The sequence below is a fragment of the Castanea sativa genome, chromosome 5 (genome assembly GCF_040712315.1).
Source record: "Castanea sativa cultivar Marrone di Chiusa Pesio chromosome 5, ASM4071231v1".
In the NCBI taxonomy this organism is placed as follows: Eukaryota; Viridiplantae; Streptophyta; class Magnoliopsida; order Fagales; family Fagaceae; genus Castanea; species Castanea sativa.
The window spans coordinates 27,469,671-27,488,392 of NC_134017.1; the positions used below are offsets into that span (position 1 = coordinate 27,469,671).

Sequence of the window (18,722 nt, forward strand, 5' to 3'; positions counted from 1 at the left end):
TGAAATGTACAATCTCCCGACAACAAAAATGAATTAAAAAATGGAATAAGTTTTATCAAATTATAACTAGCAAATATAAAACTACAATTTTGATTTCATCTTATAAATACAAATTAGTCAATTGCTAACCTTTGATTTCACTTCATTACCAATTCTGAGCACACATCATTGCCTTATAGTCTCACTAGTGCTAAAGGTAGATTCTAAAGCAACAGTTGTGACAGGAATGACTAAAATATCTCTTGCAATCCTTTGTAAAGTAGGATACTTGAGACCATTACTTTTCCACGATGCCAAAATATCAAAGTCTTTACTCCTCTTCAACACTTTCTCATCAATGAAATGATCAAATTCCATTCTAGCACTCCTATGTTTCTTTGAACTACTTGAACTATTGTTTACAAACAAATAAAAAAATGACATTGCCCCACTCAACCTCATTTCATTTGTGCCACATAATTTGAAGTACTTGCAGGTATATGAGAACTTCCTTCATTATCTACAGGAAACTCATCTACATCTCTATACTTATCAAGCAAATCATAACAAAGATTCTTAATTTTTTCAATCTCCAAATCAGAATTATTATCATAAATGTTATGATAATAAAATTCCAACAACTTCATCTTATATCTTGGATCCAAGATAGCTGCAATAGCCATAACAACATTAATATTAGTCCAATAAGAATTAAATTTAGCAAGCATGCTTTCTGTCATCCTTTGCAATATCCAAGTGTGATTGATAAAGGGAGCGGTAATGACCATGAACCCTCTCTTTTTGTTAATTGGAGTCCATATATCAGTTGTAATTGCCATCCTACTTCCATTCCTGTCCGTTATCTTCAAAACTTTCTCCCTCTCATTATCATAAATTTTTTGAATGTCACTCCTCAAAGTGTTTCTTGAGATAATTTTAAACAAAGGTTGAAGAGAACCCACAAATTCTCTAAATCCAATGTGGTCAACCATTGAAAGTGGTTATTCATGTAGGATGACCATACGAGTAAGATTACTCTTCACTTTGGCTTGATCAAATTGGTAACGATTTAAACTCATCATTCCATCTACCTTATTTTGTTATTTAATTAACATTTGTTGTCGCATATCCCTTATATTTTTAAACTTCAACTGTGGACATCTTGCTAAACGATAACGCAAATGGGTTGTACCTTGGCTAGACGCACCCAAGTAAAGCTTGCCACAATGATGGCATTGAGCTTTAAATTTCCCATGAACTTTCTTCCTTGTAAAATGCTCACAAACATCTGAGGTAGTATTTCTTTTTCTACTTTTATCCGCATCCTCATTTGTAGCCTCTTGCTCTCCCTTTTCCTCTGTCCCTTCTTGTTCCTCTACCTCTAGGTCCTCTCCCACTAAGTCCACTATCAGGGATTTTGGACTCCCAATTGGTTTAGAAGTTTGGGAGTTAGAAATTCTATCAATCAAAACAAATATTCACAAATTCATTATTACACATACTCATTGATTAATGGGCACAAATTCATAATTGCACCTATTCACAAATTCTATCAGTCCAATCATAATTAGACATGATTAACTACAAATTCAAACACTTACTCATTGTTTAATGGGCATAAAAGTGATGGTAATCCTAAGGGTGAGCTGCTAGAAGGCGACAATGGCGAGGGTGATCGTGAAAATGGCGAAGGAGACCGCATAGCTAGCAAGGGACAACATCTGGTTCTCAAGGGAGAGCCTCTTGGTGAGGGAGAACCAGATTTTTTTGTGTCTCCCATTTCCGTTTTAGGCATTGCATTTACAACAAACAAAAAAAACAATAAACACAATTTCTTCCATTAAACAATTACACTTTCTTTGAAAAACATTTTCCCATAGAATTTATTTTTCCATTAACTACACTCAATTATTCACTCATCAAAATGGAAATGTCCCACTCACTTTTTTATATCCAACATAACAAGGCTTTAACATATATTGACAAACCAAACTATACACCCACAATTTCCCTTTCTTGTAAATAATTGAGAAGCCCCTCTTTAATAACTGAAAAACGTATTTAATTTTTTAAAAATAATATGAATCAAAAAAATAGTATACAGGGACTCGGTTTAATCTTTAAAAAAAAATGAAGCAACATATTTAATTTTTTTTTAAAAATAATATGAATAAAAAATATGAATCAACAAAACCCCTCTATGATCAATACAGGGACTCAGTTTGGGTACAAAAATAATATGAATCAAAAAAATAGAAATTGATGAGTTTTGGGAAAACAAAAAAAACGTAACTTTGCTTGGCAAAGGGGATTGGGCTTGGGACCTTTGGGTACTTGGCAATGATGTCACGTGATTCCTCATACCTTTGCTCGGCAAATGTGATCAAGCTAACATATCCCCCTCCTTCCTACACTAACCATTTTGGTTTATTGTGTTTGTGCATAGGAGTGAAACTTGGAGAATAAACTTGGCTTATTACTCTAAATGCATAATGTGATATCTTTCCTCTCCCTTCCTTTCTTTTATGTTGTATAGTATTATATATTCACATGCTAGATACATAATAAATATTATACTCACATGCTAGTTATATATATTTACCTTCTTGCATTTTAATTTTCACATATTATTTATATATACTCACATGTTTGCTTGTAAATTACTCTTTGCAATAATAATCACATGTTATTTAGATATGTAAAAAAGATGTTATGTATATGTATTGTTTTGTACAAAACTTTTTCAAAAACAAATGCCAAGTATTCTATTTATCTTTCTAAATTACGAATGTTGTGATTAAATTAAAATAAGGTGCTATTCTTTTGATAAGCAACGTAGGGTATTTAACACCTTTCCCACCTATAACTGAATTTTCAAGTCCAAGAATCATTGGTTTGAGACTCAGGTTACCTTAATTAATTTAAGAACCCTTGAATTGGTTTTAGTTAATTAGGTAATTAAAACAAATTAGACAAATAGGTGACGAATCCCTCTTAGAACAAAACCAATAATTGGTGACAACTCCATAAAATAAAAATAAGAAAAAGATTCACACACACACACACACACACACACACCTTACCTTAGTAATGGGTGCACATTTAACACATTGTCAAACACCCAATGTGTGAATACTTGAGAGGGGAGAGCTCAGAACTCTCGTGCCTCTCCCAAAATCTCACCCAAGGGCATCTACACTATAAATCCAACAACCATAAGCTTTGATCCTTATTCAGAGATGGATATTAGGAATTAATGTCCCAGACTTGCTATAAAACATTGTCACCAAACTATGCATTTATTGGCAAGATTTTACCTACCTCACCAACCTTATTCACTCTTCCAAGCTTGAATCCAATCTTCTGATATAAGAAGCAACATATTCCAAAGGTGCTCTAGGGTGTGTCATGGTGCAAATAACCTTCTCTCTCCTTCACCAATCCCTTCTTTATGCTCATTATATGGTGATCATAATAACAATAATAAATATATATCTTTTAATATTCTCCTTTGTGATTTAGTGTCTTGTGTATTTCTCCACAATGCAGTGATGCACCATTTGCTTCCATTTTTCAATTGGAGTGACTAGTGAGTAGTGGGCTTGACTCTCTTTATATATATACACTTTCGAACATAGGTTGATAGGCTCAAGTTCATTTAAATTTTCCCTTCCAAATTCAACTCCAATAGTTTTTTTTAAGAGATTAAACGTTATTTGAAACTAGTCTCATCACATGCGCTTTGTGCATGTGATGAGACTCTTTTTTATTTTTTATTTTGTCCTAAGTGTCATTTAAAAGTGAGATAGAGATAGTGTCCTAATTTTTAGGATCTTTCTATACCAAGTTGTTGATAAAAGTTTAAAATTTTGAATTGAAAATCAAAAATGATAATTTAGATTGGAGAAGATAAAGGAAAAAACCTAAGACTTTGGAATTTTAAAAAAAATAGTAAATTACTCTTTTAACCATTTGTGTTTTTTAAATTTAGAATTATTTAACTAGAAGATAGGCGGCATTTTAGAGGGTTAAAGTCTTTGTATGATAATATTTTAGTGCGTAAAGTGATGAAACCCAAATAAAGAATCATGTTATTAATAGTATATATAAATGATGATGAAGATTTCAATTACTGTAATTAGTTGTTTATGATTGGATCCTAACCAATCAAAACTAGAAATAAAGAATCATGTTATTAATAGTATATATAAATGATGATGAAGATTTAAATTACTATAATTAGTTGTTTATAAAAAAAAGTAAAGGTGTTTCACAAATTGTTTTTTTTTTTAATGCTTTTAGGGCCCTCTGCCTAGGGCTTTTTTTTTTTACTAAACTATTTAAAACCATACACCTAGGGTTTCACTTATGCACTCTTGCTATGTCTTCACACGCAACACACAAAGTCTTTGCTACTTTTAATACATGTGCAAGTACAATGTGATTTGGCCATCACAAGGGATACGTGTGTTAATGTATATTCACTAAACTGTCTTAACTTTTTTTTTGAAATATAAAATTGGTTAGACTTGTTTAGTGTGTGTGTGTGTGTGTGTTTTGAATCTATGAATGCTTTGCATTTTTTATTTTTTTTGTTGAGAGATGTTTTTGAAAGCTTAACATGTTGATTGGATCTATGTTTGAGTAGCATGCTTATTTGCATTCATCTCTTTGTGTTTTTCCTCTCTTTGGAAAACTCTTTTTTATCAAGTTCAACAGCTCCTCGACAGATCCTCGATAGATTCCTATCTATTGAGCCCTTTGGACTTCTTTTCTCGACAGATCTTATCACATATTCGATCCATCGAGCTTTCTGGACTTTGTCTCGATAGCTTCTCAATCTATTGAGAAACTTTCTATCTGGCCGATAGATTCTCGACAGAATCTTGATCCATTGAAGAACTTTTGCCGTCGACAGATTCTCGACAGCATTCGACAGATTCATATCTATCGAGATTTAGTGCTTAACAAATCTCGATAGCTCCTCAATCCATCGAGCTGTGATTTCTATATATACCTTCAGCGCGAAATCAAACTCCATTTTCACTTCTCTCTCTCGATAGAAAATCTTTTCTCTCCCTCCAAAGACTCTGCTCTCACTCTAATCTCCACTACTTTCAAGTTTTCGTCCAAATCAAGCTCCAATCTTGTGGTATGAACTTCTAATCCCTCTCTTTTCATGAATTTCATGCATTAGACCTAGGTTTCTGGGTTCTCTCTAAAACTTTTGGGGTTTTTGAAAATTTTTGAGATTTTTGTGAAAGTTTTGGGTTGGGTGTTGTTTATTTGATGCTGTATGATCATGCATTGCATTCCATTAGAATTTTCACAATGTTTCATGCATTTAGATGTGTGTTTGAATATTGGAAATTGTGTGATGCTAGGTTTGGATTGGGTTGAACCCATGATGCAATTTTTTTAGCACGTCAAATGTTCATGCATACGTATCCTTTCTTTTCTATCTTTTTGTACTCTCTTGTGATTGTGTTTCCTCTCTCTCTCTCTCTCTCTCTCTCTCTCTCTCTCTCTCTCTCGGATAGACTGCGCATGGCACCCAAGCGCAAATCTACTTCGACTCAGAACCTTTTTTGTTCCATGTCATCATCTTCTTCTGATCCTCCCGTTCCCCCTCTTCACGTTCGGTTCCATGATGAGAAGGCCTATCAGGACTTCTCTAAGAACTTCTCTAAACGTGGCGTTCATCCGAAGCGCCATGTAATTCTATTGGACTTTTCCGATACTCCTCTTCCCGATGTCATTCACACTCGGGGATGGGAATCTCTTTGTAAGGTACCCTTGAGGTGTCCCACTGTGTTCATACAGAAATTTTACTCCAACCTGCACGATATCGATAGCTCTGTGCCTCAGTTTGTCACGACATTCGGAGGTACATGTATCGTAGTCACTCCGGATCTTATATCCGAGATACTACATGTCCCGAAGGTATCGCATCCTGATTACCCCAGTTGTCAGCGTTTGAGGACTGTGTCCAAAGACGAACTTCTGTCTCACTTCTGTGAGACACCCTCCATATGGGGTGTGCGTAAAAACACCCCATGCTAGGGTTTTGCAAAAGGTCCGAGATTCCTTAATATGGTAATGACATATGTTCTTACTCCACTGTCTCACTATAACTCTATCACAAAGCCTCGTACTCGATTTTTGTTATCCCTCTTAGAGAACCTCTCTATTGACTTCCCCACTCATTTCATTATCTCTATCATAGATGTCTATAAGGATACGACGACCTGTGATAAGCTCATTTTTTCTTCGGCTATCACGTGGATTCTTCGCCATTTTTCAATCCCTATTCCTGATTCTCCTCTCTACACTATCATGGGTGCCATTAGCGTAGCTTCTGTTCAGCGGAGCGAGGCCCAGCTTCGACCGAAGCGGCCACGGACCGAGACGACAGATCCTCCAGCCTCTACCATTCCTTCCACCTCCGCTCCTTTTTCTTCGGTGGGTGGTGTGACTCTTGAGGCCATTATGGCGTAGCTTCAGCGCATGGATGCTCACCTTGACACTCTTAGTAATGAGTTGTGTCAGGTGAACACCGGTTTTGGTCATATTACACGACAATAGGCTCGCTTTGGTGGCTTCGTCGCTTCTCCATCTCCTTCTCCAAAGGCTTCTAAGGATGAGGATGTTAGTAATGGTGATGATGATGATGAGGATGAGGATGAGGATGCTAGCTCTTCCAGTGATGAGAAGATGACGACTTTTTAGTGACTTACCCTTTGTCATTCGTGACAAAAAGGGGGAGTAGTTTTGGGATGATGAGAGTAGTCATGTATTTAGGGGGAGAGTTAGCATAGGACAGTTTAGTTAGGAGGAGTGTTTTTTTTTTTTTTTTTGAGGGATGTAGTGAGGATTTTATGTACTTTTTTTTTCTTTAGATACATTATCCTCTTGTACACCAGTCTTATGACCATTTTTTTACGACATACATTGTATTTATTTTCATTTATATATATGATGATGTATGTTCTTATTCACCTATCTCTCCGTGTTTTAATTTTTTTTTATACACATGTTTCTTTATGTATGCAATCCTTTATTTCTGTTTCACACTAAGATGCCTTGATGAGTTTTGTTTAAAGTGTTTCAGAAAAATAGGTTGTCAAAATTTATCATGACATGAACTCTCTTCTTGCAAAGTTTTTCAAGAGTTTGTGTTAGGATTAGATTTTATTGTATTTAACAAGTAATTATGAGTTTAGTGATTTAATACCTCTCTCATACTTCATTTGTTTGTTGTGATCTTGTCACAGATTGCCAAAGAGGGAGATTGTTAGGACATATGTGGATATTGTTAGAGACATATGTTATGTATATTGGCTAATCCTTTGACAAAATGCACTTTACTTGTAATTGGGTAGATTTAGGATGAGTTTATTACTTCAAGGAACAAGAGTTCAAATTTAGTATTGAAGCCATGCAAATCTGTCCAAGAAACAAGTGAAGAAATATTGTTCATTAAAGCTTGACAAATAGCTCGACGGATCCATATCCATTGAGGTTTAATGCTGATGCTCGACAACAGCTTGACAGAAGTTGTATCTATTGAGGATTACGAAATTTAGATTTTCAAATATGATTTCATGCATATCCATGTGTATTTCTGTAGGGTGTTTCTTTTCTCACAAGCCTAGACATATATAAGGATTATTATAAGGGTTGTCAAAGGTGATGCAAAGTGATGCAACTCAATGCAAAGTGATGCAATGCAATGCAAAATGATTGTGCATGCAAATTGTGATCGGAGAAAGAATTTTCCCTAGTTCATCATATTCCTTGCAGAAGCTACTGCGTCTTTGCGCCAAGGGTTTTGTAACCAAGGACCTTCTTGATCTTCATCGTTGGATGAGCGGAAGAACTTTGCAGCCAATATCTTCCTAAAGTTGGTGTGTTAGTCAAGTACTTGGATCCGTGCATCAATTGGTTAGTCAATGATTTATAAAAATTAATGCAAGAGACAATTTCAATGCTACATTTTGTTTTGTTTTTTGGTAAATTATAATTCACCTCCTATTAACAAATATTTTAAGTGTTTCATGTTCACCTCTTAACTTTTAAATTAAAATAAAACCGTTCAGAATACTTTGGACGAAATTCTAATGATTTCATTTTAATCTTAACAATAGAAAAGTTTGTGTAAGAAGTTGTAATTGTGCCAAATCACTGAGAAATAAATTGTATTCTATTTCTTTTATTAAAACTAAGAATGGCAAAATCTGACACAACTCACGAACCCCGACACAATTAACCTATTTATAAATAGGTCATAAGTTGAGGCTAAACGGGTTCGGGTGATATTCAGGTCGACATGGCTGACCCATTAAATAAACAGTCGTGTTCGTGTTCAACATGCAAACCTGTTTGACTTGTTTAGCTTATAAAGGTTCTAGTTTTTGTTATTATTGCTTAATTTTTGTTGTTGTAATCATATTTCTATGGTTGTAATTGTATTTTAATTTTAGATATATAGGAACTGATAACATGTTATTCAAGTTAGGTATGATCTATTAATCAAACAGGTTATTAAACAGGTCATTAGTATTGACATTTACATGACTTGTTAATTAAATAAGTTAAACATATCGTGTCGAGTCAACCTGTTTACTAAACAGGTTGTGTTGGAGTTGAGAATTCTTAACATGTTTACTAAATAGGTCGGGTTCGGATCAACCCATATAGCCAAATACTCATGGCTCAACACGACATGAACCCGACCCGTAAACACGAATTGCCACCCCTTGTACAATTAATAAATCTATTTTATTTCATGGGCTTATAAACTATGCAAACAGTTTTTTTTTCTCATCAATTCATTAATCTCATAAGATATACATCAAGTCACTCTTAAAAGCTCCACTAGATTGATGTGGTTGACTAGATAGAATCCTATCTTGGGGGATGTGGAGACTGGATTCATTTGACCACATTTGATTGCCCAATGATTGATTAAAATTAGGATAAAATTTAGCTACAAAATTGGTTGTAGCCTTAGGTTACAATCTTACTCAATAAAATAAACATCACTACATATTTTGAAAATCTAACTATTGAATTGCATGTTCTTTATGCTTTTAATACACATGTCAAATTTTGTATCAATAAGATATTATTTACTATATAATCTATAAGTTTATATTTTATGCATAATTTTAAACTACAAAAACTTGCAATTTAAAAAATTTATTGATGATATAACTATTGATTTTTAATTTTCTACAAATTTTACAAGCATTGAGGATATAAGAAGAAGATGTAATCCAATGGTGGATTTGTCAAACCTCTAATAAAAAAGCTATTGAGTAAGATTGTAGCATAGGGCTTAGTCACGAAGGCTTCCCTCCTATTGTCAGGGATGTGTGGGAGGGAAACCAACACAACATCAATGATGCAATCAACACCTTCACTAGAAAAGCTAAAACTTGGAATAGGGAAGAATTTGGGAACATATTTTGGAAAAAAAAGAATCTTGTGGCGAGACTAATTGGGGTGGAAAAGGCCATGGCTCACATCCCAAGCCAAAGACTAATTAATTTGCATTCATGGTTGTCGGAGGCGCTTGAGAAAATTATGTCTATGGAAAAAGAGCTCTAGGGAATCAAATCTAGGATTGATTGGTTAATTCAAGGCGAAAGAAACGCAACCTTCTTTCACCTTTCCACCCTCATTCGGAGAAGCAAAAATCGTATTTCTCGGGTTATAAAGGAGGATGGTACCTGGGAAGAGAACATTGAGAGGGTGAAAGATATCTTCACCAATGTGTTTGATAGGTTGTATAGAGCTGAGCAAGGTTTGTGTTTAAAAGCTCCCAGCCAAATTCCTATTTGGGGAAACTGCCTGTTGGAATCAGAAGCTCATAACTTGGCAACTGACCCTACAGATGCTGAAATTCTTTTTGCCTTAAAAACTATGAAAGCATTTAAAGCTCCAGGGCTAGATGGACTTCATGCTGGATTTTTCCAGAGGTTTTGGATGGTAGTGGGCGAGTCAGTCAAATTTGAAGTTAAAAAAATATTTAGAATGAAGAAAATTCCTGAACACCTCAATAAGACTTTGATTGCACTCATTCCCAAACAACTCGGTCTTGAATCCATAAACCACTATAGGCCAATAAGTCTTTGCAACACAATATATAAAATTGTGACCAAGGTCCTTGTTAATAGGAAGAAACACCTTATGCCGACCTTGGTATCCCCTTCCAAAACAGTGTTCATTTTTGGAATACAAGGCACAAATAATGTGATCATAGCACAGGAGTTGGTCTACACTCTTGAAAGAAAGAAAGGGAAGGCAAGATTCATGATATTAAAAATTGACTTGGAGAAGACATATGATCGTCTTGAATGGAGCTTTGTGAGAAGTATGTTAGTGAGCTTGGGGTTTCATTCTGATACTGTGGATTTAATCCTCAGCTGCATTTCCTCTACTTCGGCTTTCTTACTCTTCAATGGGAGTCAGATTGGGGATATTTTTCCTTCATGTGGTTTGAGGCAAGGAGACCCCATCTCCCCATACATATTTATTCTATGTATGGAATTCTTGAACACCCTTATAAACATGAAGTGTGAGGAGGGAAGTTGGAAAAAGATTAAAGCTTCTTGCAATGGACTTGGCTTCTCTCATATGTTCTTTGCAGATGATCTCTTACTCTTTGCCAAAACTGATGAGAGTAGTATTGAGGCTATAGTTGAAGTGCTAGACAAATTCTGCCAACTCACAGGTCTAAAAATCAGCAAAGCAAAATCTAAAATTCTTTTTTCGCCTAATGTCGCAACGGAGAAAAGAAGGGAGATAGTGAACCAGACTGGCATTAGTGAAACTCACAACCTTGGGAAATACCTTGGGTTCCCTATCATCCATAATGGAAGGAGACGAAATGAGTTCCAATTTGTTGTGGAGAGAGTTCAAAACAAATTGGTTGGTTGGAAATCGAAGTGCCTTTCATCGGCCAGAAGATTGGTTCTCATAAAGGCAGCAGTATCCTCAATACCTGAATATAATATGCAGTGCAACAAGCTTCCGACCAAGACTTGTGAGGATGTCAACAAACTGACTAGGGACTTTCTTTGGGGATCTACGGCGGAAAAAAAGAAGCTCCACCTAGTTGGATTGAACAAGGTTGCCAATCCGATTGACATGAGGGGTCTTGGAATTTTTGAAATGAAAGCTAGAAACTCTGCCATCTTGGCTAAGCTCTGTTGGAGAATTGCCTCAAGCCCAGATTTGCCATTGGCTCAAATGCTTACAAATAAGTATCTTACTCCGGCACGCCTAAGGGGTGAAACAAGAAATCAGGCTGCCTCTTGCGTTTGGAAAGCTTGTAAGGAAGGAGGTATTGTTTTTAATAAGGGTCTAAAATGGTCCATTGCTAATGGTGATAAGGTGTGCGTATGGGATGACTTTTGGCTCCCATTTGGACCTCTTAGAAATCAAATTAAAGGGCCTTTAGTTGATAGGGAGAATAGGCTATCGGTCAAGAGCTTTTTAGCTTATATGGAGAGCATCTCTTTCAATCTTCCTCTCAGGATTGTGCAAGAAATCAAAGGCATACCTGTTGCGGTAGACTCGAACCAAGAGGACATCCTTATTTGGGCTTTCTCTAAGGATGGTTCCTTTTCCCTCAAATCTGCCTACCTCATTGCTAAAGGGTTTAACACCTTGAACCTTGAAACTAGTCCTCACCAATGGGTGTGGAAAGCTAGCACTTCACCCAGAATAAAGTTTTTTCTTTGGTTGTGCACTCATTTCAGTGTTCCTACGAAGGAAGTTCTTGGTTCAAGTTAAATCTTGACCCAACTTGTGAGTTGTGTGGAGGAAGTCCCGAATCCATCCTTCACACTCTCAGAGATTGTAAGGTGGCAAAATCTGTGTGGAAAGACTTGGGAATTGAGGAAGGCAATTTGGAATTCTTTGGGTCGAATCTTAAAGTTTGTCTTAAAACTACTGTGGGAAGTCTAGCATGTATCCATGACCCCGTATGCCTTCGAAAATCCTATTCCCTTAAGCGGTCTGGACTTTATGGCTGCATAGGAACAAGGCTATTTTTCAAACTGGAAAAATTGAAGAGGGTACGAGTGCTTGCTGCGTTAAAAAAGGAGTGGAGTTCTTTGTCATAGTCCCTAATGGTCCGACCAAACCAAGGAGAACGTAAGTCCAAGTGAGATGGCTTAAACCCCCTAGGGGATGGACAAAGCTTAACACAGATGGGTCAGTGTTTGGGAACCCGATGAAGGTAGGTGGGGATGGCATCTTGAGGTGCAACAATGGTGACTAGGTAGCTAGATTCACTTGCAAACTCGAAAACATTCCACGCACTGTTGCTGAACTATGGGCATTGAAGGATGGACTTACCATGGCCAAGCAGCTGGGGATTGAAAATATTTGCATTGAAATGGACGCTGAATTTATTGTACACCTTGTTTCAAGTTCCTCAGTTGCCAATCTAATGCTGGAACCTCTCTTAACTGATTGCAGGAACCTGATAAAGACCTTCCCTAATCACACGGTGGCACATGTGTTTAGAGAAGCCAATGCTTGTGCTGACTGCCTTGCTCGTATGGTTGCAGAACTCAACCATGATTTTGATGTTCATATTTTGTTTAACGCGCCGAATGTGGTGGTTGATTTACTGGCTAGAGAGAAAGCTGGAATTATTGTAATAGACTTATAGTCCTTTAATTTAATCCAAGCGCCGTTTTACCAAAAAAGAATAGAAAAGAAGAGAACTTTCTGATTTGAGCCTTGGATCTCTTCTGTCATGGGTGGCTGTTGATGTCGCTAATGATCTATTCCTAGTGGCACCGGCGAAGGTTGCTGGCAGTGGCTAGTGGTGGTGGCTGGAATTGTTTGGGTTTTATTTATTTATTTATTTTTTTTTAAAATTTTAGAAAAATAATTAAGAAAAGGCTGAAAATTTTATTTGAATTAAATAGGTGTGCATGTGGCATGTTTTTATTGGTGGAGAATAGAGTGGAGCAAAAAAAATGGGACAGAAGATTTGGACTCCATATTTATTGATTCTTTTTGCTCCATTTTTTATTGATATGTTATATCATTGGCCAATAATGTAGAAAAACACAATATTTCTTCTGGCCAAACTACATAATCAATATTATAGTTTTAGACGGCGTCAGGAAAAAGCTGTAAACGTATTGCTATAGGCAATATTGTTGTAGGCTTTGTGGGCGGCTTCGGGCGGCTTCGGCCTTCGGCTATGTTGTTTAGCAGTTTTAGATTTTTTTTTTGAAGTTTCTTTGACTTTGATGCGTATTGCTGGGTAAGGACAAAATTATTTTGTTTAAAATTTTTCAAAGGGCCAGGTTGTTTGTTTTGAATAAATCGGTTGATTGGATTTAATTTAAATATATATATTTTTTGCTATTGGTAATTTTTGTTGATTGGCTAATTTTTCTGGGCTTGTAAATTTTTTATAAATTTTATATCTATAAAATTTTTTTATAGCCTTTAAAAGAAGAAAAATGCTAAAGTTATAAAAGTTTTTATGAATTGCTAATGTGTTTAGTGGCTATTTATTTATTTTTTATTTTTGATAACATGGTTAGTGGTTATTGTTATGAAAGAAAGTGATGTAAGTAGTGATCCTAGATGTAAACTAAAAAGAATTTGCTTTTTTTTTTTTTTTTTCAAAAGAATTAATGATAATGTTAAGGGGGAAAATGTAATTTTGTAGAACAAAATTGCTATATAAAAATATTTCTATACAAAATTGCTAAAATTAATACCTATATATATTAATAATATTTTCTAAAAAAATTAGGGGGTGCAAGGGTGGCTCCTTCCCTGTTCGGTTGAGAAGTTATGATGGATCGTAAAACTTTCTCTTAACAAAACTGCATCATCTATTTCATTTTACACAACAGTGATAAGTTGGTCTCTTTACTATCCCCCCTTTGCCACTGCAAATGTCACGCCCCAAACCCAAAAGGGTCCAAAGCATGAGATATATAACCCAAAGGTACCTATAGATTTTTCCTTTTTGGAAATTCAATCCAAATAATTCATACCACGTACCAACATCAAGAATTTTCATAATAATTTCATTAAGGATGCTCTCAAAAGTAAGTTGTAGCTCTAAGCAATAATTACAAGGACCATTGGCCACAAAAGAATGGAGACGTGAATAATTATAATTGCACATCAAACTTGTCCCATTAGGGATAAAATTCATCACCATTATTGGTTACAAAAGAGTGTATCAAGCTTCCTCTAGGATGTACAACACCTAAGGATCATCATTATAAAAGATCAGCCTCCATTAGTAGTCTGTCTAACTACTACTAGCCACAAAACTTGTCTCAAAACAATCGTTGCCTACTCTGAAAAGGTTTGTGAAAGAATGGAATGAGACAAAGCCCATTAAGTAGCACAATTAATGGGAGTAAGAGAAATGCAGGTTTCATGATCATGTGCATATTACAACATGAAACAATTTGAGAATTTCTAGATGACAATTGTAAAATTATTTTCATTGATAAAACGATAATAATGATTAAACAATGCCACCCAAAGCTTCTCAAAAATGATCACCATGAATCTACATAATATATATATATACTGTGAGCATAACAATATTGTTCCAAAAACCTGAAAAGCCAATCCAAGCCACATGACAAGCCACCTCAAAGACGAAAATATCACAGAGACATTATATCACCATAGAGGCAAGTCTGAACTCACAAACCACTAGCATGATATGTACCTCTTTTGGCATGTGGTCTATAAGCCCTATGGGCAGCAGCCTCACCCATAACCTCAAGGATTTACCTCCCCCCCCCCCCCCATGGGCAGCAAGGGAGAATGCACCATATAGTACCTCTTTTGCATGTGGTCTCTTGGCCGTACCTAGCCTCATCCACACACTCAAGGATTTACCTCTTCCCCTATGGGCAGCAAGGAAGGACGCGTTACATAGTACCCCTTTGCATGTGGTCTTTTGGCCTTATGGGCAATAGCCTCACCCATACACTCAAGGATTTGCTTACATTATGCAAAGTGAAAGGCTCTTCCTCACTCTTTCCCTTTGAACAACCAAGGCCAAAAAGTTAACATGATCTCTGATCTACAAATTGATCTCGTTGTCGTCACCTTCTTCAGACCCACCTGCCGATCTCACCGCCGTCAGACCCACCCACCGATCTCGCCTCCTTCAGACTCACCCATCAATCTATGGTCATTTACCTCTCCCTTTTTCTCAATCTATCTATCTCTCTCTCCCTCTCTCACGATTGGTGCTTATTTTTTAGAAAGATTGAATTTTTTTGTTATGTTTTTTGTTTATTTGGTTTATATATTCAAAGTTTGTATTATAATATTTGTTTGGAAGCTGAGAAAATGTGAGAGAATGTGTTTTCTAGAGGATTTTCAAGAACACAATCAAACACCTTAAAATATTTTCCAAAGTATTTTTTGTGATGTGACCAAACACTTGAAAATATTTTCATTTCTGAAAATAATTTTCACTTGAAAATATTTTACACTCTGAAATCATTTTACATTGAGCCAAACACAACCTAACATACCCTCATTTATCTTGCAAAGAATTGTGTATGGTTGTTTGCAGTAATGATAGCAGCACATCCACCCAGATTTCTAGGATTGAAATCCCTTTTTTTAATAACTACAGTATAGTTGGCTACTGTATAGGCATGTTCTGCCTCGCTAATTATGAGAAAGATCTCAATCACATCCTATATTTGTGAAACCCTAGCGTTGGAAGGTTTAAGAAGCTTCTAGGTTCGTGCCTTGCTGACAATACTGACAGTTCTATTAGTCTCGCTTATGGACGTGTATATCATTGTCAAAAACTTCAAGATTCTTAGACTTTGGAGTCATCAAGGAGGGCAAAGGCTGAGGCTGAGATTTACAGGTTGGAATCTTTAAGAGGGTACAAACCCAACAGTGGATATATTCATTCTATTAGATCACCCTGTATGTTTTGGAATGGAGCTTTGCACACTACAACATTTACAATACACAACCATGTCCGACACCATTTCATTTTGTCCTTTGATGTCAATGATGAGAGCTTCCGCGAAATATGGATGCCTTCTAATTATTTAGAAAGAATCCTTCTATATTTTTTTCAACTTGCAGTGTTCAAGGGATCGTTGGCTTTTATTGTTTTCTCTTTTGATCACAACAATGTAAGCAATGCGGGTTGTTTATGCCACATATGGGTTATGATGGAGTATGGTGTGGCCCAGTCTTGGACTAGAAAATATGTGGTAACAATGCATTGGGTTCATGATTTCTATGGTTGCACTGACAGTGGTAAAATTTTAATTAAGAATGGTTGGATATATTTCAACAATTTACGGCTTTGAACCTTCTTTTGTGAAAGACTATCTGATATACTGGCTAATTAGCGAGCACGATGTTTTTGAATTGTTAGCCATTTGTGTATACCAAGACAATAGAATTCACATAGTTCCTTTTCGAACACAGTTCGTTCTTATAGTTTAATTCATTTCGGTCCTGAACATATCCTGGAAAATTCATAAAGTGCTCTAGAGAATTCAGCCTTAAAACTCTCATAGAAGCGGCCCACTTCACACTCATATAGGTGACTCTTATTAAGAATATTCTACTATACTCCACTTGGATTTCAAAGATATAAGAATCATTAAAAGCAAAGCTTACAAACATCACTATTTCATCATAGGAATGGGTGGGAGATGTTATCTCTATAGTGATGAAAACTAGTTTCCACAATTTTGTTGTCCATTTGAAAACCTAAATCTTGGGATCTCTAGTCAACTAGGTGGGGTTACCATCATGGAAACTTTAGGTCATAGGCTTTAACCCATTCCCCTTGATGAACATGTAGTTTATTTGCTCTCCACTCAAACAATTAATTATGGATCCATTTTATAATCTCGAAGTACTTCTATTTAGGAGCAACTGGCTCATGGTATTATGTGTCTGACGAATATGTCGAGATCAACCATAACTTTGTACCTACCAATACAAATAGGAGGTACGAGTATCCAACAATGCATGTTTGATTAGATTTATAAGACTTTCCAAAAATGCATATGCTCTTTGCATAAGGTGTTCTCACTAGACTGTCGTCACATATCTCATGTGATTGAGACAAGACAAGTCAATTAGACGTATTAGAAATTTTCATTTCTTGTATCACATCTACAACACTTACACGAGCATATCCCTCAATGATGTAGCCTTTTGTGATAAATTTCACATCACACACTAATCGCAGGAAATCTAAACTCATTTAACATCATTTCATTGTCAAATTTCTCATGTCATTGCATTGAAACTTGCTTCAATCTATACAAAGATTTAACAAGTCTACACACTTTGTTTCCTTGTATAGGAACCATAAACCCTTTGGTTTATTGTGTATCAAGAAAACTCGCATCTTCCTTTTTTTGTAGCCTTCTACATCAAGTCTCACCTTGTGACAATAAATAATTCCATCAACTCTCAAACTCCCAATTGGTTAATCCACCAATTACTATACATAGATTTCTAAGATGGATTTATTGCATTATTGACATGCATTATTGACAGTCTCTTTTCCAAGAAGGCACCTCAGGATATTGCTTCTTTGAAGCTTTAAGTTCATCTTGTAACAAATAAATTAGAATATCTAGACCAAACGAATATGACGTTCATCCTTTTACTACACTTTGGCTCAACCTCTTTTCCATCAACTCCTGATCATGAGAGATGCTAAACGTAGACTCAAACTTTCTTTTAAGAAAGTTATACATTTGAAATATATTCTAATTAATTTTAATGCATATTAGAATAACAAATTCTACGCTCACCACCTTCACCAGACACCCCCACGTTTAAAGAATTTATAGTAAGGCAATCACCCTTTCCATAATTCACAATGTGTGTTAGTGGTTTTTCTTTAGAGGCAACTCATAGAGAATATAATTAATGGAAAAATAGCTTTCCCTCACAAGTTCTATGGTAATCAAGAACTTATCGCATTCATTGAGTTATTTCTCAACTTCATCTATATTCTATATATATCTAAAAGCTGAAACGTAACATTTATTATTGCTATGCTTCGGTTGAGCCACATTAGCGGCCACATCACCCACTTATTTCCAGCCATTTTTCTCTTATTTTTTGACTCTTTTATCTCTTATTAATTCTGTACCTTACTATTACATTTCCTCTAATATTTCCCACTCTCTTTTACCTTTTTATTTCTTCACTACTTTTAACCTTAATTTCACTCTTCCTTTATCCCTTTATCTTCCTTTTATTTTGACTCTTCTTATCTCCATCCTCTAACTATAAATTTCCTATTCTCTCTCATTCTATACGTATTTTCTCATACAAAAAAGGTTATTACTCTCTCTCTCTTTCTCTCTCATTTTTTTGGGTGGATTTTTTATTTTATTTTTTGTATCTCTACTTTATGTTAATGAATTTTTGTATTCTTTTGAATTCTACTTTGGGTTGACGCAGTTTACTTTTGTCCTTTTAAGCTGTTATCTTTTTTTTTTTTTTTGTTAAATGTTATTCAAAATTGCATTATAAAAATAGTATATGAGAATATAATGTTATTTTATTTTTTAGTGGAGAAAATATAATGTTATTCTATTACATAACATGACTTGGATAATTTGGTGTGACTATACTCGCATTTTGAGTTTTGCTCATCATCTTTCTATTTTTATCTTTCTATTTTCTCACTTACATGAACGGTCCATTAATTTCAA

At 35.5% G+C, this 18,722-nt stretch overlaps 1 protein-coding gene and 1 pseudogene across 1 annotated transcript; both read left to right on the forward strand.

The window, feature by feature from the left end:
* Window positions 1-5,526: 5,526 nt before the first annotated feature.
* Window positions 5,527-12,667, forward strand: LOC142635008 (uncharacterized). The gene is made up of 5 exons (XM_075809229.1): window positions 5,527-6,016; window positions 6,206-6,473; window positions 9,606-11,685; window positions 11,748-11,972; window positions 12,272-12,667. The coding sequence occupies exons 1-5, from the start codon at window positions 5,527-5,529 to the stop codon at window positions 12,665-12,667; spliced, it is 3,459 nt and encodes a 1,152-aa protein (XP_075665344.1).
* A 1,956-nt stretch (window positions 12,668-14,623) lies between these two features.
* On the forward strand, window positions 14,624-16,340 carry LOC142635009 (uncharacterized; annotated as a pseudogene).
* Window positions 16,341-18,722: the final 2,382 nt, after the last annotated feature.